The sequence below is a fragment of the Chiloscyllium punctatum genome, chromosome 18, assembly GCF_047496795.1.
Source record: "Chiloscyllium punctatum isolate Juve2018m chromosome 18, sChiPun1.3, whole genome shotgun sequence".
Classification (NCBI taxonomy): Eukaryota; Metazoa; Chordata; class Chondrichthyes; order Orectolobiformes; family Hemiscylliidae; genus Chiloscyllium; species Chiloscyllium punctatum.
The window spans coordinates 72,555,887-72,583,684 of NC_092756.1; the positions used below are offsets into that span (position 1 = coordinate 72,555,887).

Genomic DNA, 27,798 nt, shown 5'->3' on the forward strand with positions numbered 1-27,798 from the left:
GTGGGAAAAGGACAGTTTGGGAGAATGAATGGGGATTATTAGTGGTTGGTAATAGGTTGTGTGTGGTAGCAGCCCATGTGATGACAAGGCCTGGTGTGTGGGGGCTGGGGAAAGGATATGGGAGAGGATGTCTCAAGCCCTAAAACATTTGAATGTGATATGGAGGCCAGAAGGGTGCAGAGTCCCCAAGTGAAAAATGAGGTACTGTTCTTCCAGCTTACGCTGAGCTGTGCTGGAGCAGTATCGCAAACCTGAGACAGAGATGTCGGACAGGTAACTGGAAGCTCTGGGAAACATAGGTGTTCTGCGAAGTGGTCGCTCTGTCTATGCTTCATTTCCCCAATATAGACGAGACCACATTGTGACAGCCAATGCAGTAGACTAGATTGAGTGAAGTGCAGGTAAATCGCTGCTTCACCTAGGAGATGTGACTGGGACCTTGGATACTGAGGAGAGAGGAAGTATACAGGTGGGTGTTACACCTTCTGTAGTTGCAGGGGAAGGTGCCAGGGGCTGTGGGGGCCCCCTTCACACATGTCAACACTCTCCCTCCTCCTGGAACCCTCCTTTGGGCTTTTTACCTGCACTTGACCTGTTTATTGAGAGCTGATGACGTGACATTGGTCACATCAATTTGTCTACCCCCATCACTCATTACAACCTATCTCCCTCTGAACTGACTGCACTTGGTGCTGTCAGATTCAACCCTGACATTCTAATCAAGCCTGCTGATAAGGATGGTGCTATTGTTATCTGGCGTTCCAACATCTACATTGCAGAGACTGTGCACCAACTCTCAGATACCTCATCCTTTCTCTCTCCCGAACATTGACCCCACCGTGGACTATCAGGTGACCACAACAGTCACTAACCTAATTTCATCTGGTGATCTCCCCATCCTGCCTCCAAGCTCATAGTCTCCCAACCCCACATAGTCCACTTCTATCTTCTTCCCAAAATCCACAAACCATTGTTTCTGCCTGTTCCTGCCTCACAGGACTCATCTCTTCCTATCTCGACTTGATTTTTTATTCCCTTGTCCAGTCCCTTCCAACGACACTTTACGTCAATTTCAGAATTTCCAGTTTGTGGGCTCCAACTGCCTCCTCTTTACCATGGATGTGCAGTCCCTTCACACATCTATCTCCTATCAGGATGGTCTTGGGGTTCTCCGCTGCTTCCTGGAAAAAATGGCATGGTCTACCTCCTTCCACCACCACCCTCCTCCCCCAGGCTGAGTTCATCCTCACTCTGAACAACTTCTCTTCTAACTCCTCTCACTTTCTTCAGGTTAGAGGAGTGGCCATGGGTACCCACATGCACCCCAGTTATGCCAGTCTCTTCATGGGGTACATTCAACATTCCTTGTTCCAGTCTTACTCAGGGCCCCTCCTACATTTCTTGCTCCAATATATCAAAGGCATCATCGGTGCTGCTTCCTTCTCTCGTCCCTAATTGGAAAAGTCTATCTCACTTCCAATTTCCATCCCGATCTCACCTTCACTTGGTCCATTTCTGGGGATTGGCTGCCCATCAATATTCACTACAAACTCATCGACTCCCACAATTACCTTGACTATGTATCCTCACATCCTGCTTCCTGTAAAGACTCTATTTCATTCTCCCAGTTCCTCTGTCTCAGTCGCATCTGTTCTGATGAAGCTAATTTCGATAAGGGGGCCTCCAAAATGTCCATGTTCTTCCTCAACTGAGGATTCCACAGCTGGGAATGACCCATCTCCCACACTTTAGCCCTCACCCCCTATCTTCCCTCCCACAACAGTGATAGGGTCCCCCTTGTCCTCATCTACCATCCCTCAGCATCCACATCCAAAGGATCATTAGCTGCCATTTCTGCCACTTTCAGTGGGATGCCACCACCAGACACATATTTCCCTCCCTTCCCTCATGTTCCACTCCTTCACTCCCAACACGTTCCGTCATGGCACCTTCCCCTGCAACCGCAAAAGGTGTAATACTTGCCTAGGTAAAAACAATGACTGCAGATGCTGGAAACCAGAGTCTAGATTAGAGTGGTGCTGGAAAAGCACAGCAGTTCAGGCAGCATCCGAGGAGCAGTAAAATCGACGTTTCGGGCAAAAGCTCTTCATCAGGAATAAAACCTGCCTGTTTACTTCCTCCTTCCTCAGTATCCAAGGGCCCCAGTACACCTTCCAGGTGAGGCAGTGCTTTACTTGCGCTTCACTCAGTCTAGTTTACTGCGTTTGCTGCTCACAATGTGGTCCCCTCTACATTGGGGAAACAAGTATAGACTGGATGATCGCCTCAAAGAACACCTATGTTCTGTCCAATAAAATGACCCAGAGCTTCCAGTTGCCTGCCACTTCAACACAGCACCATGTTCCCTGGTCAATATCTCTGTCATAGGAACAAAAACTGAAGTTACTGGGAAAACACAGCAGGTCTGACAGCATTTGTGAAGAGAAATCAGAGTTAACGTTTCAGGTCCGGTTCTGAAGAAGAGTCACTGGATCCAAACGTTAACTCTGATTTCTCTCCACAGATGCTGACAGAGTTAATGTTTTGGTTCCAGTGACCCTTCTTCAGAATTGGACCTGAAACGTTAAGTCTGATTTCTCTCCACAGATGCTGCTGGATCCGCAGAGTTTTCCCAGCAGTTTCTGTTTTTGTTTTTGTTTCTGATTGCCAGCGTCCGCAGTTCTTTTGATCACTGTCTCAGGCTTGCTGCAGTGCCCCAGCGAAGCTCAGCATAAGCTGAAAGAACAGAACCTCATTTTCCCCACATGGGAAGTTGACAGCCTTCTGGACTCAATATTCATTTCAACACTTTGAGAGCTTGAGACACCTTCTCCTTACCCCAATCCCCACAGACCAGGCCTTGTCATCACATGGGCTGCTACCACACACAACCCATTGTCAGCTACCAATAATTCCCATTAGCAGCTATTCATTCCCCTAGACTAATCTTTTCCCACTCTTTTGTCTGAGCTGAAAATGTGTTGCTGGAAAAGCGCAGCAGGTCAGGCAGCATCCAAGGAGCAGGAGAATTGACGTTTCGGGCATGAGCCCTTCTTCAGGAAACTTCCCACTCCTTTGACCTATATTTGTTTTTCTCCCTTTTGTCTGTTTTTCTCTCTGTTTGGGCTCTATCTCCACCTATTGTTCCACTCTCCCCTGTCCCCTCTCCCCCACCCATCCTCTGCATAAATACCAACCTTTTCCTAGCTACCATCAGTTCTACAGAAGGGTCATTGGATCTGAAATGTTTACTGTGATTTCTGTCCACAGGCACTGCCAAACCTGCTGAGTTTTTACAGCAATTTCTGTTCTTGTTTCTGTTTTCTAGCATCTGCAGTTCTTTTGGTTTTGTTTAGTCAAAACAAATGGTCTGATCTTTATCTCATTGCAAGTTGTGAGAGCTTATTATGTGTAAAATAGCTGCTCTGTATCACAATGATTTGGAGATGCTGGTGGACAAAGTTAAAAATCACACAACACAGGTTATAGTCCAACAGGTTTAATTGGAAGCACTAGCTTTCGAAGCGTTGCTCCTTCATTGCAACCACCCAATGAAGGAGCAGTGCTCCAAAAGCTAGTGCTTCCAATTAAACCAGTTGGACCAAAACCTGGTGTTATGTGATTTTTAACTCTATATCACAATGCACTTCATTGGCTGTAAAATACCTTGGGATGTCCTGCATGTGTGAAAACTGAGGGTGTAGTTTTAAGCTCTTACCTTCAAGTCTCTCTGTTTGTTTTGGTAAGATGTTCAACATATTCAGGTATTTGTTTTTCTTTATACCTTAACATCCAGACCTGTGGACAGCTCCTGAGCACCTGCGACAGGAGGGAGTATCTCAGAAAGGTGACACGTACAGTTTTGGCATTATAGGTCAGGAAATCATATATCGAAGACAGACCTTCTATATTCAATCATGCAGCAATAATGCAGGTAATGGTTGCTCTTACTATTTAACTATGTTGTGGAGGTGCCAATGTAAGACTGGGTTGGACAAGGTCAAAAATGACAACACACCAGGTTATAGTCCAACATGTTTATTTGAAAAGATGAGCTTTCGGAGTGCTACTCCTTCCTCAGGCCTGAGGAAGGAGCAATGCTCCAAAAACTCACATTTACAATGAACCTATTGGACTATAACCTGGTGATGTGTGATTTTTGACTATTTAACTAATTAGGGCTGTTATTGAAAGTCTATGTGTGTATTGGTTGTGCTGTGACCAAGATATCTTAACAATGTTGCTCTATTTCTCCCCACTCAACCCAGTGGGATCAACAGACTACAAAATAACTATTTTCCAGTTATCCTCCCATTAGTTTTGAAGCTTTAGACTATAAAGATATAAGATAGAAGGATAAATAAGCTATTTGGTCCATTGATTCAATAAGATTGTTGCTGACCTGACAATCCTCAACTCCACTTTCCTGACCGTTCTCCATAACCTGCTATTCCCTGACTGATTAAAAACTATCTCAGATAGACTTCAATGCACTTAACTACCCAGTTTCACAAGCCCTTTTCCGTAAATAATGCTATAGATTCACTACCCTCTGAGAGAAAAAAAAAATCCTCACCTGTATCTTAAATGGGCAAACCTTTACCCTGAAATTATTTGTCTGACCCTAGACTCTTCCACAAGGGGACACAACCTCTCAGCATTTGCCCCGTCCAGACCCTGAGAAAATGGAGTCATGGAGATGTACAACACAGAACTAGATCCTTTAATCCAACTTGTCCGTGCTGACCAAGTTTCTCAAGCTGAACTCATTCTGCTTGCCTGCATTTGGCCGATATCCCTCTCACCCTCTCCTATTCATGGTTAAAAATCTCACAACACCAGGTTATAGTCCAACAGGTTTAATTGGAAACACACTAGCTTTCGGAGCGAAGCTCCTTCATCAGGTGACAGTGGAGGGCTCAATCTTAACACACAGAATTTATAGCAAACATTTACAGTGTGAGGTAACTGAAATTATACATTGAAAAATTGATTGTCTGTTAAGCCTTTCATCTGTTAGAATACAGTGACAGTTTCACTTCTTTCATGTGTAAATCACAAAACCTTTTTTTAAAAACGTTACATTCTCTGGTTAGCTGTTATGTTTACTGTCTGAAGGTCTTTTAAATGTTGTGACTGCCTGCACCTACCACTTCCCCCGGTAGTTCACTCTGTTGTTGTGGTTGTGTTCGCCAAGCTGGGAATTTGTGTTGCAGACATTTTGTCCCCTGTCTAGGTGACATCCTCAGTGCTTGGGAGCCTCCTGTGAAGCGCTTCTGTGATGTTTCCTCCGGCAACTGTAGTGGTTTGAATCTGCCGCTTCCGGATATCAATTCCAGCTGTCTGTTGCAGTGGTCGGTATATTGGGTCCAGGTCGATGAGCTTATTGATTGAATCTGTGGATGAGTGCCATGCCTCTAGGAACTCTCTGGCTGATCTCTGTTTGGCTTGTTCTATAATAGTAGTGTTGTTCCAGTGAACTCATGTTGCTTGTCATCCACGTGTGTGGCTACTAAGGATAGCAGATCGTGTCGTTTCGTGGCTAGTTGGTGTTCATGGATACGGATCGTTAGCTGCCGTCCTGTTTGTCCTATGTAGTGTTTTGTGCAGTCCTTGCATGGGATTTTGTACAATACGTTGGTTTTGCTCATGCTTGGTATCAGGTCCTTTGTCCTGGTGAGTTGTTGTCTGAGTGTGGCTGTTGGTTTGTGTGCTGTTATGAGTCCTAGTGGTTGTAGTAGTCTGGCTGTCAGTTCAGAAATGTTCTTGATGTATGGTAACATGGCTAGTCCTTTGGTTTGTGGCATGTTCTCATTCCATTGTCTCTCCCTTAGGCATCTGTTGATGAAATTGCGCGGGTATCCGTTTTTGGTGAATACATTGTAGAGGTGTTCTTCTTCCTCTTTTTGCAGTTCTGGTGTACTGCAGTGTGTTGTGGCCCTTTTGAACAGTGTCTTGATGCAACTTCTTTTGTGTGTGTTGGGGTGGTTGCTTTCGTAGTTCAGGACTTGGTCTGTGTGTGTGGCTTTCCTGTATACCTTTGTGGTGAACTCTCTGTTAGGTGTTGTCTGTACCATCACGTCTAGGAATGGGAGTTGGTGGTCCTTTTCTTCCTCTCTAGTGAATTGGATTCCTGTGAGTGTGGCGTTGATGATCCAGTGTGTGTTCTCTATTTCTGTGTTTTTAATGATTACAAAGGTGTCATCTACATATCTGATCCAGTTTGGGTTGAATTTGCGGTAAGACTGTTTGTTTTAATCTTTGCATTACCGCTTCTGCGATGAGTCCAGAGATGGGTGAGCCCATGGGTATGCCATTGATTTGTTCATGTATTTGGTTGTTGGATGTGAAGTGTGTTGTGAGGCACAGGTCCAAAGAGTATGCCTTCTTTGTTGATAGGTTCACCGTCCTGTTGTCTGTTCTGTATGTCCAGCAGGTTGGCTATTGTTTCTCTGGCTAGGGTTTTGTTGATAGAGGTGAACAGTGCCGTTACATCGAATGAGACCATAGTTTCTTCCTTGTCTATGTGTATATTTCTGATGATGTCCAAGAATTCCTGTGTTGACTGTATAGAATGTCTGTATCCGCTGATCAGGTGTTTCAGTTTCTGCTGTAGTTCTTTAGCCAGTTTGTGTGATGGTGTCCCTGGTAGTGATACGATGGGTCTGAGTGGGATGTCTGGTTTGTGCACGTTAAGTAGTCCATAGAATCTGGGGGTGTTGTTGCTTTCAGGTTTTATTCTCTATAGGTCAAACCTGGTAATCTGTCCATTTTTTTGCAGGTTCCTCAGTGTGTTGTTTATCCTATTGGTGAGCTGTGGGGTGGGGTCAAACTCTCTCTTTTGGTAGGTGTTGGTATCTGCAAGTAGTTGTTGTGCTTTCTGGATGTACTCTGCTTTGTCCAGGATGACCGTCATTCTGCCTTTGTCTGCTGGTAGTATGATTATGTTCTTATCATTTCTTAGAGTTTTTAGTGCTTCCCTCTCCTTTGTGTTGAGGTTATGTGTTTGTCTTTTTCTTGTTATCAGAGGTACGATACTTTGTCTCACAGTTTGTTGTGTCTCTTCTGTCAGTCCATTGTTCCTGAGTGTGCATTCTAGTGCTGCTAGGAAGTCTGCTGTCTTGGTGTCCCTGTGGTTATAGTTGAGTCCCTTGGCCAGTATTGTTCCTTCTGTGTTTGTGAGCTGTCTGTGGGAGAGCTTTCTAACCCACGAGTGTGTTGTGGTGTCCTCTCGGTTGTGTGTCAGTTTGGCCATTTTTTCTTTTAGTGCCGTTTTTTTGCGGTGTGTTGTCCTGTTCTGTCCTATGGTGATGGCCTGTTCTATGGTCCGGGTCCATTCCTGATTGGTGGTTTTTGAAATTAACGATTTTTGGCGCTCAATTTCTTGTCTGTATGTGTGAAGTCTGTTGTGAGCATCTGTATCATTACCTGGATCATCCTGAATCCGTTCTGTCTGGCTGTGTCCCTGGCTTGTGGGTTGTTGACTCGTGGTCTGTATCTGACACATGGTGGAAGGATTCGATTCTTTCGGCATTCGTGCAGGAACTGGAGCTGTTCGATGTGGCGCTTAGGCGGTTGGCACAGGATTCCCATTTCCTGGCTTGTTTTAGTGCCTCTCGCCCGTAGGTGTTCAAAGTTTGTGAGAAGATTTGTAGCTCGGGTGCTCGTTGTTGTGGTTCTGTTCGCCGAGCTGGGAATTTGTGTTGCAGACGTTTCGTCCCCTGTCTAGGTGACATCCTCAGTGCTTGGGAGCCTCCTGTGAAGCGCTTCTGTGGTGTTTCCTCTAGCATTTATAGTGGTTTGTCTCTGCCGCTTCCAGTTGTCTTTTCCAGCTGCCCGCTGCAGTGGCCGGTATATTGGGTCCAGGTCGATGTGTTTGTTGATGTAGTCTGTGGATGAGTGCCATGCCTCTAGGAATTCCCTGGCTGTTCTCTGTTCACTCTACATACAAATTACCCGCTGTGTGAAAAAGTTGTCCCTCAATTCTTTTTCAAATCTTTCTCCTCTCAACTGTCAAAAACAGCAATGTGAGAATGTTAATCTTCGGATACTGATAACGTGATAATGTTAATCTTCTGATGCTGATTGAGAGATTGTGTGTCCTGTCATTTTTCTACATTCCATTGAGGACAAGCCCAACCTACTTAACCTCTCCTCTTAAGAAAATCTTTCATACCCAAAATTAACCTAGTGAACCTTCTAAGAGCTGCTTCTAATGTCAGAATGTATTTCCTCAGATAAGGACACTAAAACAGTTCACAGCATTACAGGGTGGTCTAACTTGTACCAAGCATCATTTCAGCAAGACTTGTCTATTTTTATGCCTCATTCCCTTAGAAGTAAAGTCCAACAGGCCATTTAACATCTCCCTTACCTACTGATGTTGGATGCTTACTTTTTGTGATTTCAAGAAGAATTACTGAATGATAATTGCCTGAAGAAGGGTTACACCCGAAATGTTGACTTCTCCACCTCCTGATGCTCCCTGGCTTGCTGTGTTCTTCCAGCCTCCTGCCTTGGATTCCAGCATCTGCAGTTTTTTTTTGTCTCTAACCAATGCTAATTGCTTCCAGCTAACTCTGCCAAATCAAAAGTTTAAGTCGTGGTACTTTCGCAGAAGGAGATTTAATTTTTTTTCATTTCACCTTCCCCCCAAAAAATGAGCAGAAACCAACAGCAGTAGTAACACCGCTAACTGTAACCCAGCCAGCACAGTCAGTTCCCTAAACTAAGGGAAGGAGATTTAATTGACTGAACGCACAGCTTGATTGATTTTAAATGAGGACCCCTTGAAACTTAAGCCATTCTGGTTTATTTCAGGATTATGTTTTAGTCTTACAATCTTTTATGTCCCATATTTTCTATAAATTGTTCATGCAAATAAGTTGAATTTGTTATTTTAGCTTGTACCTTTGATACTTCCTACCTTCCAGATTTCCAGCAAGAATATTATGCAAACTCCAGTGTGGAATATTGCTGTTAAATAGGATGATAGCTAGTAACTTTGAGCACAAAATCGAAATTAACACTCCAGTATAGTACTGAGGGAGTACTGAACTGTTTAAGGAATCATCTTTTTATGAGACATTAAATCAAGGCCCTAGCTGACCTCTCAGATGACATACTGCTAGTTTGAAAAGCTTAGGGGTTGCCCTAATGCCCTGGATATTTATCCCTCTACATCAATAAAAACCGATTGTCTCATTGTTATTGTAATGATATTTGTTGTGGTCAATAAAGTGTGATGCAGTAATTGTGGCGCCACCTACAGTCTGACCCCACCATCAGAAATATATTTCCTTCCCCAACCCTAACTGAATTCCATAGGTAAAAACAAGGACTGCAGATGCTGGAAACCAGAGTCCAGATTAGAGTGGTGCTGGAAAAGCACAGCAGGTCAGGCAGCATCCGAGGAGCAGGAAAATTGACGTTTCGGGCAAAAACCCTTCATCAGGAATAGAGGCAGGGAGCCTCCAGGGTGGCATTCCATAGGTTCCCTCCATACCTCTCTCATTGGATCCACCTCCCCACCAACCCCCTCGCCCCCCTTGCCACAGGAGGAGCGTAACCTGAGCCCACACCTCCCCCCCCCCTCCCCTCACCTCAGTCCAAGGCCCCAAAAGATCATTCCAAATCTGTCAGAGATTTACTTGCATGTCCTCAAACCTCAGTTACTACATCTGCTGTTCTTGATGTGGTCTCTTCTACATCAGAGAGACCGAGTGCAAACTCACAGAATGGTCCATATGCACCAACCAGCCCCACCATTTCTGATGGCTAACCATTTCAACTTGCCCTGCCACTCCCCCCGATGACATATCCATTTTGAGTCTCCTTCACCAGCTAAACAAGGCCACCCACAAATTGGAGGAAAAACACCTTATCTTCCCCTCGGGAGCCTACAAGCACACGGCCTCAACATTGAATTCACCAGTTTCCAAATCTCCCCACTCCATCCCAGATCCAACCTTCCGATTCAGTACCGTGCTCCTGACCTGACCTACCTGTCCATCTTCCTTCCACCTATCCGCTCCACCCTTCCAACTGACCTGTCACAATTACCTCCCACCTGCCCCCACCTATCACCATCCCACCCACCTTTCCCCCAGCCCCACCTCCCTCCCTCTATTTATTTCTCTGCCCCTTTCCCCCTCCCCAGTCCAGATGAAGGGTCCTGCCCGAAATGTCGACTCTCCTGCCTGACCTGCTGTGCTTTTTCCAGTGCCACACTTTATTGGCCGACTCTGCACTGTCTGCAGTCCTCACTATCTCCTTGATGTTTGTTTTAGCCTGCTGTGTACAAATTGTATTTCAAAAAATATTTCATTGGTTGTAAAGTACCTTGAGATTGCCCTTGGGGTGGCACAGTGGTCAGCACTGCCACCTCACAGCACCAGGTACCCTGGTTCAATTCCCGCCTTTGGCAACTGTCTGTGTGGGGTTTGCACGTTCTCCCCGTTCTGCGTGGGTTTCCTCTGGGTGCTCCGGTTTCCTCCCACAGTCCAAAGATGTGCAGGTGAGGTGAATTGGCCCTGCTAAATTGCCTGTAGTGTTAGGTGCATTAGTCAGGGGTAAATGTAGGGGAGTGGGTTGCTCTTCGGAGGGTCGGTGTCAACTTGGTGGGCCAAAGGGCTTGTTTTCACACTGTAGGGAATCTAATCTAATCTACTTTAGGGGAGAAAATTCCTTTTGTATCTTTAAAGTAAACACTATCATCCCAATGGGGGTGCAGCCTGCTACAACCATTACAATAGAAATGCAGAGCAATTAGAGCCTTTAGTTGTGTCTGTTGATAAGAACATAAGTAGATGTAGTCATGTGGCCTCTTAAACCTGCTCCACCATCCAGTGCAATTATGGTTGACCCACTTCCCCATCTCATTCTCACCGTCCAATGTCAGGTCTAAATTTTACTTAATATGCGTGGCAGCTTTATTTTTACAAATTTGAGCACGATCTGGATTGTAGCACACCCACAAATATGTGTAGCCCAATCACCCACCCCTTGATTTTGTCTTGAATAGCGAATCATGCAACAGTTTCACAGTTGGAGGCCATTCAGCCCTCATGTCTGTGCCAGCTCTCTGCAAGAGCAATTCATTTAGTCATACCTTTAGCCCTATAGCCCGTCAAATTGTTTTTCGTCAGGTGTACAGATCATTCTGCTATAGCATGCATTGCGTTAACGTGAATTTGCTGTAACACAATTGACGAATTGGGGACACTGTTTCTAAAGCGTGGATTTTAAAGTGTATTGGTTCTAATGCAATTCTGGTCCCATTAGTTTAAATGGTGCTGCTGTTACACAATTTTCTTATAACACGAGATTGCACGAGAACAGAATTACTGCATTTTAGCAGAACTAACTGTATATCTGATTCCCTCTTCCAAACCATGACTGAATCTATATTCTCAGGCAGTGTGTTCCGGATCTTAACCATTCACCTTAAATTGGCACCCTCTAGGATCATAGAAGAATCATATAATCCCTACAGTGTGGAAGCAGGCCATTCAGTCCATCAAGTCTGCACTGCCCCTTCAAAGTAGACGGGCAGGAGGCTGGAAGAGCACAGCAAGCCAGGCAGCATCAGGAGGTGCAGAAGTCGATGTTTCGGGTATAACAGGAAGGGTTACACCTGAAACATCGACCTCTGCACCTCCTGTTGCTACCTGGCTACTCTGTTCCAGCATCTGCATTTTTTTGTGTTCGACCCTTCAGAGGCCATCCCACCAAGATTTACACCTCTAACCCTATTCCTTGAAATCTGCATTCCCATGGCTAACCCACATATCCCTGGATACTGTGGTGACACTGCAGCATGGCTAATCCTCTGCATCTCTAGACTGTGGGAGGAAACTGAAGCACCCAGAGAAAACCCACACAGACATGGGGAGAATGCAAACTCCACACAGATAGTCACCCGAGGCTGGAATCGAGCCTGGGACCCTGGCGCTGCTAGGAAGGCTCTTAACCACTGAGCCACCACGATACCCACCAGATTCTTCTGCCAATGGAAGCCTTAAATAATCAAGATTTTTCCAAATTAATTATTTTGTTAAAGATTGCTAGTTCTAATAACTTTTCTACCGCTTGGGAAAAATGCTTATCATTACACACCTTTTTTCAACAAGATGTAACATATGCAATTCTCCGGTCGTCTGGCACTAATCCAGTGTCTCCAGAGGATTGGAAAATCATGACCAACATCTCCCCAATTTTTCTCCATACCTCCATCAGTATCCTCAGTAATCAGCCTTTCTGATACATTTTCTTCCATCAATCTTTAACCTAACCATCAACTTGCGTGTCTTGTCTTTAACAATGACACAATAACTTGTTCCACTGGTAAAATACAGTGCAAATGAATGCAATATTTCAGCCAAGTTTCCATGTTTAAATTTTCATTTTAGTTTCCAATTAGGTCCACTCTTCTTTTTCCTATCTATAGATTTTCCTATAGATTTTAATCTAATCTAAAAAAAAATGTAGACAACTTTTGACTTCCCTTTTATGCTGTTATCAGTATTTTCTCAAACTTTCCCTTTTCAGATTTGTTTTATTCCCCCTCTGAACTTTCTTTATTCACCTGGTACTCACTAACAAGATGAGCCTTTTTCTGCTTAATCTTACTGCGTGGTAGGGGAAAGAGAGTGTAATACTCAGATTAGGTTCGGCCCAATAAGTCCACACTGACCCTCCCAAGAGCAACCCACCCTGACCCATTCCCCGACATTCACCCCTGACTAATACTACGGGCAATTCAGCATGGCCAATTCACCTAACCCACACATCTTTGGATTGTGAGAGGAAACCGGAGCACCTGGAGGAAACCCATGCAGACACAGGCAGAATGTGCAAACTCCACACAGACAGTTGCCCGAGGGGGGAATTGAAGCTGGGTCTCTGGTGCTGAAAGGCAGCAGTACTAACCACTGAGCCACTGTGCCACCCACTCTGTTCCTTCAAGTTTTATTCTTTTCCCATCCATTGCAGGTCGCTGTTGGTGGAGAATCAGAGAATGTTATAGGATATTGCGAGACCATTCGGGCAATCACTTCCTATGCTGCCTCTTTAAAAAATGCTATTTAATTAGTTCCACTCCCCACCTTCCCCACAGCCTAGCAAATATCCCTTCCAAGTACTTTTTTGAATCATTCATGATTCATGGGATGTGAGTGTTGATGACTGAGCCAGAATTTCTTGCCCTGCCCCTGGTTAAGGAGGTGGGGCTGAGCTGTTGCCTTGATCTGCTGCAGTCCATTTGATGTCGGCAGACCCACAGCATGCTGTTAGGGCGGGAGAGAAATAAAGAAATAAAAACTTCAGAACAACTCCGTTTGGAGCTTGCAATTAATGATGTTTCATCTATCTGCTGCCCTTGTCCTTCTAAATGATAGTGATTACGGGCTTTGAAGGTGCTGACTTAGGACCCTTGATAAATTTCTGCAGTTCTGCAGTTGGTACGCAGAGCTGCTACTGAGTGTCAGATGGTGGAGGGAGTCAATGTTTATGGATGTGGTGCCAATTGGCCTGTTTTGTTCTGGACTATGTCAGGCTTCTTGAATGTTGTATGAAGTGCATGCATCCAGACCAGTGGGGAGTATTCCATCACACTTGCCTTGTGCCTTGCAGATGGTGAGTTTGAGTGTGTCAGACAAAGCACAATCTAAACCAAGTACTCGCCAGCAATCCAGACAGAACTCAGAGAAAGATAGATTCTTGGTGATCAAGGAAGTGGGTGAAAGGTTATCAGGGTTTGTGGGAATTTGGATTTTATGCCATGATCAAATTAGCCATGATCTTATTAAATGGCGGAACATGCTCAAAGGGCCAAATGGCCTACTCCTTGTCTGTATGTACCACTATTCAGGAAGATCATGGTCCATCTATTTGTGGTCTCAACCCCACTTCCTAGTCTATTTGCCCCTTCTGTTTCTTCAAATGTCACAACTTAAAACCATCGGAGTAATGTTTTTACTGATAACTTTCAATTGGTGACCCTGTCCCTCTTGTTAAATGGAATGTTTCTTCCCTTTTTCTCTAGAGAAGTTAAAGAGAGTAATGTTAGCAAATGAGAGTGAGCTGTTTCGACCTGACCTTCCCCTGGAGACAGCTAACGACAAAGAGATAGAGGTAACTGAGATCAGAATAAATCTGATTAATCCTGTTTCCATCTGGTTCCAAAACAGATTAAACTCTTAATTCTTTTAGACCATTTCTGGTATACCATCCATCCAGGTCTAATTAACTCCCATACCCTGTTGTTTCAGTTTAATTAGCCCATGTGCCTTTATCTGATGGCCTTGTTAGATTCACTCTGTGTATCATTCTGATCAACTTCTGTGTCTCGGTCTGATTACCTATGTGTCTTTCTGCATGCAGATGTATGGGCTGATCAAAAATTGCTGGGAAGAAGATTCAGAAAAACGACCAGATTTCAAGAGAATTGAGGCATTGCTGGGAAAGATGTTCAGGTTGGTAGAGATGGGGTGAATTCTGTACACAGCAACATATAAACTGCACCTCTCACACAAGGAACAGGTATGAATGGTCTTCATGGTGTGACAAAGACACACAATCCTGTATAAGGTCATTTTTCAATTTCAGTTTACACAGAAAAACTTAACCTAGAGAAAGGAACAGACTGCTCGCCCTGTCCAACTTGTTCTATCATTCAATCAGATCGCGGCTAATCAGCAACTCAACTCAATTCATAAGCGTTTGTATCCATCTTCAGCCAGGCATGGTGAGTGGATGATCCATCTTGGCTTCTTCCAGATGTCTTCAGCATCACAAATACCAGTCTTCAGCCAGTTCAATTCACTCCACGTGCTATCAAGAAACAGCTGAAGCCACCGGAGACTCTGAAAACATTCCAGCAATACAGCTGAAAGGTTGTGCCCTGGAACTGTCTGTGCCGCTAAACAAGTTGCTTCACCGCAGTTGTAACATCCAGCATCTATGTGATTCGATTAGATTACTTACAGTGTGGAAACAGGCCCTTCGGCCCAACAAGTCCACACCGCCCCGCCGAAGCGCAACCCACCCATACCCCTACATGTACCCCTTACCTAACACTACGGACAATTTAGCATGGCCAATTCACCTGACCTGCACATCTTTGGACTGTGGGAGGAAACCAGAGCACCCAGAGGAAACCCACGCAGACATGGGGAGAAGGTGCAAACTCCACAGTCAGTCGCCTGAGGCTGGAATTGAACCCAGGTCTCTGGTGCTGTGAGGCAGCAGTGCTAACCACTGTGCCACCGTGCCGTGATGATGTGGAAAATTGCTCAAGTATGTCGTGTCATAGAGTCATAGAGATGTACAGCATGGAAACAGACCCTTCAGACCAACTCATCCATGCTGACCAAATATCCTTAATTAATTGATAAGGTCACACAAAAAGTGAGACAAAACCAATCCGGCCAATAGCTCAACTCTTTATTCATCAGCAAAGTGTTGGAATGAGTCATTAATGGTGTTGTTAAGCAATACTTGCTAAGGTGCATTCTGTTAACTGATGCTTGTGTTGGGTTCTGTCAGGGCCACTTAGTTCCTGACCTCATTACAGCCTTAGTCCAAACATACAAAAGAACTGAACTCCAGAGATGAGACGAAAGTGACATCAAGGCAGCATTTGGATGAGTGTGGCATCAAGGAATCCCAACAAAACTAGAGTCAATGGAATTGGGAAAGGCTCTCCAGTGATTGAAGTCTTATTTAGCACAAAGGAAAATACGTGTTGTTTGTGGAGATTAATCATCTCAGTCCTGGATATCTTTATGGGAGCTCCTCTGGGTAATATCCTAGGCCCAACCATCTTCAGCTGCTTCATCAATCACCTTTCCTTCAAGAGGTCAGAAGTAGGGATTGCTCTCTGATGATTGCACCATGTTCAACAACTAAAACAACCCATTTCCATATGCATTAAGACTTGGACAACACCCAGGCTTGTTCTGATAAGTGGCAAGTAACATTTGTGCCACACAAGTGCAAGTCAATGACTGTATCCAACAAGAGAATCTAAGCAGTGCTCCCTGACATTCAATTGCATTACCATTGCTGGAGCCCCACTATGAACTGGTCCAACCATATAAATATGTGCCTTAAAGAGCAGCTCAAAGTCTATGAATTCTATGGCAAGTAACTCATCTCCTGCCTAGATATTCACCATCACCAAGGCACAAGTCAAGAGTGCAATGGCATACTTAACAGGATGGGTGCAGCTCTAACAAAACCTGAGACCTTGACACCATCCAGGACAAAATATGTCACCTGATTGGCATGTCATACACTATCTTCAACATTCATTTTCTTCACCACCAACGCACAGCGGTGGCAGTGCATGCCATTTACAAGACTCCTGTAATTCGATAAGTCTCCTTTGACAGAAAGTTCCAAACTCGTGGCCTCTACCACCCAGTAGGACAAGGGCAGCAGGTGCACAGGAACACCACCACTCCACGATCCTCTCTAAACCACACATCATTCTGACATGCAACCATATTACCATTCCTTTACTGTCACTGGTTCAAAATCCTAGGGCTCCCTTTCTAACAGCATTGCAAACGTCCCTATACCCCAAAGACTTAGAGTCATAGAGATGTACAGCATGGAAACAGACCCTTCGGTCCAACTCATCCATGCTGACCAGGTATCCCAACCCAATCTAGTCCCGCCTGTCAGCACCCAGCCAATATCCCTCTAAACCCTTCCTATTCATATACCTATCCAGATACCTTTTAAATGTTGCAATCGTGCTAGCCTCCACCACTTCCTCTGGCAGCTCATTCCACACATGCACCACCATCTGTGTAAAAAAGCTGCCCCTTAGGTCTCTTTTATATCTTTGACTATTTATCCTATCCATGCCCCTCATGATTTTATAAACCTCTATAATGTCATCCCTCAGCCTCGATGCTCCAGGGAAAACACCCCCAGCCTATTTAACCTCTCCCTATAGCTCAAATCCTCCAACCCTGGCAACAACCTTGTAAATCTTTTCTGAACCCTTTCAAGTTTCACAACATCTTTCCAATAGGAAGGAGACCTGAATTGCATGCAATATTCCAAAAGTGGCCTAAACAATGTTCTGTATAGCGGCAACATGACCTCCCAACCCCTGTACTCAATACTCTCACCAATAAAGGAAAGCATACCAAACGCCTTCTTCACTACCCTAGTTGCCTGTGACTCTAATTTCAAGGAGCTATGAACCTGCACTCCAAGGTCTCTTTGTTCAGCATCACTTCCTAGGACCTTACCATTTAGTGTATAAGTCCTGCTAAGATTTGCTTTCCCAAAATGCAGCACCTCTCATTTAAGTGAACTAAACTCCATCTGCCACTTCTCAGCCCATTGGCCCATCTGATCAAGATCCCGTTGTAATCTGAGGTAACCTTCTTCGCTGTCCACTACACCTCCAATTTTGGTGTCACCTGCAAACTTACTAGCTATAACTCTTATGCTCACATCCAAATCATTTATATAAATGATGGAAAATAGTGGAGCCTGCATTGATCCTTGTGGCGCTCCACTGGTCACAGGCCTCCAGTCTGAAAAGTAAACCTCACCACCACCCTCTGTCTTCTACTTTTGAGCCAGTACTGTATCCAAATGGCTAGTTTTCCCAGTATTCCATGAGATCTGACCTTGCTAACCAGTTTGCATGGTGAACCTTGTTGATTGCCTTATTGAAATCTGTATAGATTACACCTACCGCTCTGCCCTTCTCAATCCTCTTTGTTACTTTTTTAAAAAACTCAATCAAGTTTGTGAGACATGATTTCCCACACGCAAAGCCATGTTGACTATCCCTAATCAGTCCTTGCCTTTCCAAATACATGTACATCCTGTCCTTCAGGGACTTCTGCAGTTCATCTCATCTTCGTCTTCTCCAGTGCAATTAGGAATTTACAATATGCACCCCATGAACAAATAAATTCACATGCCTTCATTCTATAACCCTTAATGCCCTCATAGGAACACAGGAGTAGGTCAGTCAGTGTGTTGAGCCTGCTCTGTCATTCAGTCCAATTAGGAACTTAAATGTTGCCAGGGTTAGAGGCTTTGAGCTGTTGGGAGAGACTGAATAGGCAGTGACTATTTTCCCTGGAGTGCCAGAGGCTGAGGGGTATCCTTATTGAGGCTTGTAAAGTCATAAGGGGCGGGGAGTCTGAAACTAGAGGGCTTTGGTTAAAGGTGAGAGGGGAAAGATCTAAAAGAGACCTAAGGAACAACTTTTTCACGCAGAGGGTGGTGTGCGTATGGAATGAAGTGCCAGAGGAAGTGGTGGAGACTGGTACAATTGCAACATTTAAAAGTCATCTGGATGGGTATATGAATAGGAAGGGAGTAGAGGGAAATGCTGGCAAATGGGACTAGATTAATTTAGAAAATCTAAATTAGATCCAACATGGTGCCTTATTTCTCCAAAAGGTCAGAAATATAAAACATTGTATTCCTCACTCTGTTCTATTACCCTTAGGCACTACGCACGATATGACCTGCCTGTATCGGATGCAAAACCAAACTTTTCACCGTATCTACATATATGTGAAAACGTGGGGCAGCTCAGTGATTAGCACTGCTGCATCACAGGGATGCTTTTGAAATTTTTATGTGTCCAAATCTAAAATATATCATAATGCTAGGCTTTAAGTGCGTATTTTCCCATTTGCCAGCATTTTGTAATGAAGAAAGGTTGAGACAGAGGTGACAAGTGGCCTGCTCAATTCCAGTAAACACCTTGAGAGACCTTGGGTTTTCTTTATAAGTTGGAACAATAAAAGCAGCCCGAATGGGTGGGGTCAAGCTCCTGTAGACCAAGCTTTTTTTTTGTTTTAGCATTCAGTGGCAGTGGGTAAGCTCTTGAAACTGGATGTGGGAACTCTTATTCCTCTCCCTATTCCAGCTAAAAGTTGAGGTTCGCTTCCTGCGCTAGAATTGCATGTGAGACAATTACTGAATTTGCCTTTGTCAAGGCCGTGCTTATGGGATGTTACTTTATTAGAACAGTTAATCAGCAGTAATTAATATATATATATATATATATAAGCATTTCAGTAGATTTACAGTTAAGCCAATTCTTTTACTTTTGTTTTGTCTGTATTTTAATTATAGTGTATGAATAAAGTATGTTTTTTTTTAGTTTGACCAATTGAATTGCATCTGGAATGCAACGCCTTACATGTGAATTAAGTTGAATCATTTGTTGTCACGTGTTGTCACGTGTACAACAATGAGAAAAATTTAGGGTCTTAATATATTCTTAATATATTTTAAGGGGATACGGTCAGGTCCATAACACATACCTTATATACTTGAGTAACAGTCAAATTTTTAAAAATACTTTTTAAGGTTAAATTTAGGGGGTTGACTAATGCATAGATACTACTTTTGAGGGACTGAAATTCATGCCTGTCAAAATTCATACCGTATCATTCGCTAAACGAATAAAGACAGAAAAAAAAAGAATTATGGTAATTCTGACAACCCGGAGTGGAACACAACAGCCAGCGGACTGGAAGACTGTGAGCAGGGCATGACGGCTGGCACACTGACTCATAAACGTTGATCTGTTGCTTGTGAAAAATTAGGGTCGACTTTTGCATGACGGATATGGAAAATTTGGCCAAAATTGCAGGTGGCACAGTGGCTCAGTGGTTAGCACTGCTGCCTCACAGCACCAGGGACCCGGGTTTGAGTCCCACCTCAGGTGACTGTCTGTGTGGAGTTTGCACATTCTCCCTGCGTCTGTGCGGGTTTCATCCGCATGCTCCAGTTTCCTCCCACGATCCAAAGATGTGCTGGTCAGATGAGTTGGCCAATCTCAACTGCCCATAGTGTTAGCTGCATTAGTCAAGGGTGACTATAGGGTAGGGGAGTGTGTCTGGGTAGGTTACCCTTTGGAGGATCAGTGTGGACTTGTTGGGCCGAAGGGCCTGTTTCCATTTTGTAGGGAGTTAATCTATAAAAAAGAATAGGGGATCAACCTTTACATGAGATTGATTATATACGGTATTTCAGGGTTTAATTATCATTGAAGAAATATGAATGCAACCAAGAGTCCCTTTCGTGCTATGGTTCTGAGCAAAACTACCTGTCTTATACTGGCCTCCACTTGCATTCACATTAAAATCAGTCAATAATTAGAAAGTTGACACCCTGGAGCCTTTGAGGTCTCCCATTGGTTGATGGAATCTATAATGTGCCTATCTGAGGGCACCAGAAAAAGATCCCATCTCTCAGCCAAGTGTTGAACATGGTGGATAGAATATTAACCAAGTACACCAATAACACAGTGCAGTGTAGCATGTAGGAATTCACTCTGAGAGAAGCTGCAGTGAAATGTCCATTGAATCTTTTGCAGCACGTTCCACAGTGAAACGGACAAGAGCTACATGGACATACTGATCCGCCGACTTCAGATGTACTCGAAGAACTTGGAGCACCTGGTGGAGGAGAGAACAGCCTTGTACAAGTCTGAGCGTGACAGAGCAGATCAGCTCAATTACATGCTGTTGCCTAAGTGAGCCAGATTAGTCTTTATTGATCTTTGCAACACAGTTATCTTTGCCCACTTAAATACCACAGTATAATTCATCTGACTACACTTATCTTAGTTGTTTCACTGGCCTTGAATCTCTTTGTCTTCATTATCTATCTCAGAGTGTGCTTGTCAAACTTGATAAATATGAAGTAGATCCCAAGCCAGATAGTGTTGTGTGAAGTTGGATGCTGGTTCTTTCCCGATTTATTTGCAGAATGCAGCATTGTCTGCCTCACCTACCAACTAACGCAATGTCTCCTTATATGTGCTTAATCTATCAGTGCCTTTTATCTTTATATCATTAACCTTGATAATACAATTAACTTACCATTACCAGATATAGCTAGTTATAAATCTGCCTGGCATTCAAGGTGACAGCATGTGGTAAAAGTGTAGGTTTTGCTGTGTTGCTGGTTTGATTTTTAGCTTGTCTGCTAAGTATTCAATTCCGGCTTTGGGAGCTATCTGGTTAAGTGTCTTGTAGCAGAATGGTAGTGTCCCTGCTTCTGGGTTAGAAGGTTTGGGTTCGACTCCTACCTGCTCCTGAGGTGTGTCAGTAACCATCTGAAAAGATTGATTAAAATATCTGTACACCTGTCTGTCTTACTGCGTATCAGTTTGTACGGGGTTTATTCTATCCAGTGCCATTGTGCCTATGATCATTGACAAAACTACTTAATTAATCCACCCCTCTGCTCTTTCCCAATATGCCTGAAATTCTATTTCTTTTCAAGTACTTTAATATTGGTGAACAATATCCTGAAACATGAATGGAAAACATCCAAAACTGTGTTCAAGGGCGCACCAAGAAAATATATCCCACTGTAAAGTAAGAATAAGGAAGGGTTTGTCAGGTGAACAATGGAACAAGAATATTGAAGGGATGTCATGTGATCTCATCTCTGCGAATTTGCCCAATTATAGTTCACACCTGACACCTGAGGCATTGCTCAGATAATGGTGGAGATGGGGGTCATTGAATATTTTTAAGGTGAAAATGGATAGATTCTTAATGGACAAAGGAATCAGAGATTATGGGAGGAAATGGGAATTTGAAACACAAACAGATCAGGCTAGAAGGGCTAAATGATTTCCTTCTGCTCCTACTTCATATGTTCACACGTACCTCTCTGATGACAGCAAACTTGAGATCAGGGACTCTTTAACAGAGAGTCTTGAGACTCTTTGAGGCCACCTGTGCCTCCAGTGAGACATTATGTACTCAGGTTCAGGGTGCGGCATGCAGTGGGCAATGTCCCTTCCTCTAACACAGAAGCTCTGGGTTCAATTCTCATATTAGGTGGGTCACAACCATAGCCAAACAGGTTGATTTTCAGTCTTTAAATCTTTCTGGCAGATGTTAAGGAGAGAAGTTTCTGATCAGCCAGACTTCCCACATTTAGAAGAATGTACAGGTGTGTTCTTGCCCTGAGCAGGCATCATCTTCATTCTGAACCTAACCCTACCCCACATCACACACATACACATGTACACGCACATACACGCACGCACATACACACACATAAACTCACAAATGCACATATGCACACATATACACATGTGCATATGCACACACACACAACCACATATACACAAACATACACAGCACACACACTCATACTCATGTACACACAGACACACATGCACACACAGACACACACACGCATGCATGCACATATATACACAGACCTACACACAAACGTGCACATATACACACCCATATGTGCACATACACACAAACACATATGCATACATATACTCAGATACACACACAGATTCTATGAGAATGCTATCCATAATAAAATTGCTTTGGCCATTTCAACTATCCATGATCTAAATCACTTACTGCTGAAACTGTTCTATTGTTGTCCTTTCTGGCTTTTCACCTTCTAGCTTTGTTAACCTGGGCTCACCCACCATCTCTGGATCCTTACTGATTTTAACTAATTAAAAAATTCACAGAAATGTATTCAAATCCCTCCAATGCTTTTCTCCTTATCTCTGTAAACCCCTTCATCCATACAATTGTCTGAGATCTCTTCTATGTTCCATTTCTGGTATTATCCCTGATTTCTTTTAATGCTATATCTTTGCTGATTGCATCATCAGTGCCTATGTCCCTAGGTTTTGAAATTCTCTTAAACATTTCTCAAACATCTCTCCCATCTCTCTCTCTCTCTTTCCTCCATTCAGACACTTACAATTTACTTCTGTGGCAGTGTTTTGATTACCTAATGTTTCCTTAAGTATTAAATTTTCGCTGAAAACTCTCCTGTGAAGTGCCTTGGGAGATTTTACTATTTAAAAGATGTCACATCAATGTTGCTAGTCTACTTTCCCCCTTTTAAAGGAGCAGAAAGTAACCATTTCTCTTTTGCTTTGAATTCCAGGCCAGTTGTGATATCATTGAAAACAACGGGTCAGGTTGAGGCTGAGCTTTTTGAAGAAGTGACTATCTACTTCAGTGATATAGTGGGGTTCACCACCATCTGTAAGTTCAGCACTCCCATGGAGGTGGTCGACATGTTAAATAACATGTACAAGAACTTTGACCATATCCTGGACAATCACGATGTCTATAAGGTATGAAAGAGCCAGGCTGTGAACTTGAGGGGTTCTGCTTGTGGCAGAGTTGAGTCATTTTCCCTGAGGTAAATGTCATTGACAATGATCTTGATCAAGAACCATTTGGAATACCGTGCCTAGTTCTGGTCTCCTTACATCTATAAAACTATGCTATTAAATATGTATATGGGATGCATGGTGCTTTGAGACAGTCTGAAGTGGTGAAAGGTGTTCTTGAAATGCGAGCTTCTTTTGTGAGCCTGACGTTTTTTTTTGCCTTAGGTGGAAACTATTGGGGATGCCTATATGGTAGCATCTGGTTTGCCAAAGCGGAATGGAAACAGGCACGCAGTGGACATTGCCCGGATGGCCCTGGACATCTTAGATTTCATGGGGTCATTTGAGCTTCCTCACCTTCCTGACCTGCCTATCTGGATTCGGATAGGTGTTCATTCAGGTAAAAAGGCAAAAGCCACATAGCTAAAGGAAAGGGCATAGGCAAAACCTGCCTCAAATCAATAGAGTCAGGAAGTATCTTTGGAAACCTTATGTATCTCAGTGTGGTAAAGAATGATGTCATGGTCTTGTAGAGGACAAGAGGAATAGAAGGACCTAAGAAAATAAGAAGGAGGAGCAGAGTAGGCCATTTGGCCCCTCAAGCCTACTCCACCATTTAATAATGCCCCAGGCCTCAACTTCCTCTTTCAACTCTTCCACGTAGCCCTCAACTCCCCAATAGAGTTAGGTATTTCAAAAGTCCTACCTCCTGTTTAGATTCTATCAGAGATTTGGGATATTTATTAGAATGAAATAAAAAATAAAGAATTCAATAACATGGAAGACTGAAAAAGCTAGCACTATTTACTTAAAGAGAAGATTTACTTTAGTTAGAGCAGACTAAATGGATTTGTTCAGATTCATTTCTGGGTTAAGAACACCCAGCTCCTTGAATTCGGCCTTTAAAAATAGAAGCCAGTACTTCTGATTTTTGGTTCATGAGGGGAGGGGAGCTGGATTGGGAGTTGGACAAAGCAACCTGGGAACAGTCTAAGATGCTGTTAGTTCTCAAGGCAGACCTTGAGAAAGCCTGCCTTGGAGATCCAAACCAGTGCTCAAAGTTTAAAAACAAAGATTAAAACAGAAAATATCCCTCCTAATCTCACTCCCTCACTCTCCATACCTTATCCGTGCCAACCTATGCCCTTGTAGATGCCCCACCATGTCCCCTGTTTCAAGGACTTATGTAAACAAACATTTTACTCCATATCTTATGTAAAGAAGCATCTTAGTTAAGTGCATAATCCCTAATGTCAACAAACCTTACAGTTCAATAAGTAGTTAAAATTTAGAATTAGCTTGATTGTCACATGTACTCACATGAGTACAGTGAAAAGTTTACAAGCTGCCACTTACGTTGCCATCTTAGGTACAAAGGTACCTAGGTACAGATTCTTAATTACAAATTCTTAGGGAAAAGGGTTTAGACAAATGAACAAAATTATAAGTCCTACAATAAATTGTAAAAATAGAGAAAAAAAGAGTTCAGAATAACAGTCCTTCCAACCGAAACTGTGCTGGGCTTCACCTGGAGACCAGGAGTTGAATCTATCCTGAGGATGTTAGAGCTGTCTGTCAGTCAGCATCCCATTGTGAAACGATAGCTAGGCAAATTGGTTGTGCAGCATAAATCCTGTCATGGTTTCATATTAGCAGGCACTCTAGAATAACTTTTTTTAACTCCACAGTTTTTAGGCAGTTTTATAATAACTTTACCAGTCCAATGAGTTTTTTGCACTTCTTAAGCCTTTTCACAATTCCAAAGGGTTCCTTACCTCCACCAAAAGTATCATGGCACCAGATCCAACATGGTATCTTAATTCTCCAAAAGGTCAGAAATATAAAACATTGTTTTAATCCTCACCCCACACCACCCCCTCACTCCCCCTCACCCACAAACAGTTCCTGAGCCCCACACATGGAACCCAGTGACCTGAACTGATTCCCCATGGCCCTTTCGGTGGCTCTGTGGTTAGCACTGCCACCTCACAGTGCCAGGGACGTGGGTTCGATTCCAGCCTTGTGTGACTGTCCTCATGGAGTTTGCACATTCTCCCCGTGTCTGCATGAGTTTCTTCTGGTTCCCTCCCACAGCCAAACAATGTGCGGGTTAGGTGGATTAGCCATGCTAAATTGCCCATAGTGTCCAGGGATGTGGATTAGCCATGGGAAATGCAGGATTATAGCGATGGGGTGGGGGGGTGGTGCTCTTCAGAGGGTTTTCATGGAATCAATGGGCCAGTGGTCTGCCCCCTACACTATAGGGATTCTATGATTCATAGCCTTAGTGGTTTCTTTCACCCACAACCATTTCCCTCTTCACCTACAATTCCAATGGATATTGTACAGGGGGAAAATAAAAGTTCTATTATAGCTAGTTCTCCTATAATGCAGTAGTTTCATTTCTGTGTGATGTTGTGTTAAATCGTACGTTAGAAGTAATGGGGCCTTTGGGAAAAACAGGGTAAGGGACTTCAGTTTAGTAAACCTTTCCATTTCTGGTTAGTCACAGAAATGCCAAGTTGTTACAAGCAAAATTTCCCAATGTATTGTTGTAATCCCAGCTCCTTGTGGAGTGGAAGTTAGCCAAAAACTGTCATTAAACTTCCTGGATTTTTGTTTTGGCGTAACTAGAATCTCTTTTTTTGAGGGGTGGCTAAAGGGCTGGGATGCTCTGAACAGCTGGAGGTTTTGATGGGTCTGGGTCTCAGGTTTTAAAGAGAATAAGGGGCTGAGACTCTCAAATCCTTACACCCCCACCCCCCGCCAACATCAAATGGAGACTGGGTGAATTTGGAATAGACATAACTTGGGGATGGGTGGGGTGGGGAGAAGTGAGGGTCATCTGTGTTCTGTCTTTAACCTTACAGCTCCCCCTTTCCACACACATACACCTATGGTTTGAAGTTTCAAATAGCCAGCAACTGAGCCTCTGCTTAACAGAAGGCCCTGCTTATTCCTCCAACACTTGTTGGATATCGCAATATTTGTACCTTCTTTTGCTCCCTATCTCTCTCTTCCCACTCCTTGGCCCCCAATCTCATGCCCCTTCCCCCAATGCTGTGCATGGTCCCAGTTAGTATTCAGCAAAATATTGTGGTTGTGGAAGGTCAGCCATCTCAGCTCCAGGACATCTCTGCAGGAGTCCTCCAGGGTAGTATCCTAGGCCCAACAATCTTCGGCTGCTTCATCAATGACCTTCCCTCTGTTATAAGGTCAGAAGTGGGGATGTTAAGCACCACTCGTGACTCCTCAGATACTGAAGCAGTCCGTGCTCAAATGTAACAAGCTCTGGACAATATCCAGGCTTGGGCCGACAAATGGCAAGTATCATTCGCGCCACTCAACTGCCAGACAATGACCATCACCAATAAGAGACACTCTAAATACCGCCCCTTGACATTTAACAGTATCACCATCACTGAATCCCCCACTGTAAACATCCTTGGGGTTGCCATTGACCAGAAACTCAACTCGACTCACCACATAAACACAGTGGCTACAATAGCAGGTCAGAGACTTGGGATACTGCAGCAATTAACTCACCGCCTGACACCCCAAAGTCTATCCACCACCTATAAGACACAAGTCAGTTGTGTGATGGAATACTCACCACTTGCCTGGATGGGTGCAGCTCCAACAACCGTCAAGAAGCTTGACGGCATCCAGGACAAAGCAACCCGCTTGATTAGCACCACATCTACAAACATTCAATCCCTCCACCGCCAGTGCTCAGTTGCAGCAGTGTGTACTATCTACAAGATGCACTGCAGAAATAAACCAAAGATCCTTAGACAGCACCTTCCAAACCCACGACCACTTCCATCTAGAAGGCAAGGGCAGCAGGTACTTGGGAACACCACCACCTGCAGGTTCCCCTCCAAGTCACTCACCACCCTGACTTGGAAATGCACCGCTGTTCCTTCATGGTCATTGGGTCAAATTCTTGGAATTCCCTCCCTACCGGCATTGTGGGTCAACACACAGGGAGTGGACTGCAGCGATTCAAGAAGGTAGCTCACCACCACCTTTTCAAGGGTAAATAGGGATGGGCTATCAATGCTGGCCAGCCAGTGATGTTCAAGTCCCACGAATGAATTTTTAAAAAATTCCAATGTTCCCCTACCCTAGTTGCGTATAGAAGCAAAAAAATACACGCGCACACAGATGTTGCCATAGAGGCACCAGCAGAATAAATCACGGCCAGCTGGTAATACAGGGGATGGAATCACATAACAGCAAATAGGAGATCACTTTGTAAAAAAATCCAGTCCCCAATTCACAAATCACGTTACAGCCAAATCACATTTCTAGGAGAACTACCTGGATTTGAATTTCTGTATCACATCCTATTCTTAAAACTATTTTCCTTCATAAATACACACTTTGACACTTACTGAGATTTCTTAATATGTCTTGACAAGTTGGACAGTTCCAAGAGGTTTATGCATCTTTTCCACAATCTTCTCCATAGTTAATAGTCAAAAAGGGCCCTTGATACCCCCATCTCTAAATCATAGAATCCCTACGGTGTGGCAACAGGCCATTTGGCCCATCATGTCGACCCCAATGCTCTGAAGAGCATCTCACTCAGACCTGAACCCCCCCTACCCTAACCCTGA

The 27,798-nt window shown here is 43.8% G+C and overlaps 1 protein-coding gene across 1 annotated transcript in view; it reads left to right on the top strand.

Annotated features, from left to right (window-relative positions):
- The window catches only part of LOC140489028 (guanylyl cyclase C-like), a 151,009-nt gene that overhangs the window by 110,582 nt on the left and 12,629 nt on the right, over positions 1 to 27,798 (top strand). The window contains exons 18-23 of the mRNA XM_072588267.1: positions 3,797 to 3,934; positions 14,045 to 14,133; positions 14,383 to 14,474; positions 20,375 to 20,533; positions 22,945 to 23,137; positions 23,402 to 23,576. Coding sequence (XP_072444368.1) covers positions 3,797 to 3,934; positions 14,045 to 14,133; positions 14,383 to 14,474; positions 20,375 to 20,533; positions 22,945 to 23,137; positions 23,402 to 23,576 — 846 coding nt within the window. The remainder of the gene's footprint in view (positions 1 to 3,796; positions 3,935 to 14,044; positions 14,134 to 14,382; positions 14,475 to 20,374; positions 20,534 to 22,944; positions 23,138 to 23,401; positions 23,577 to 27,798) is intronic.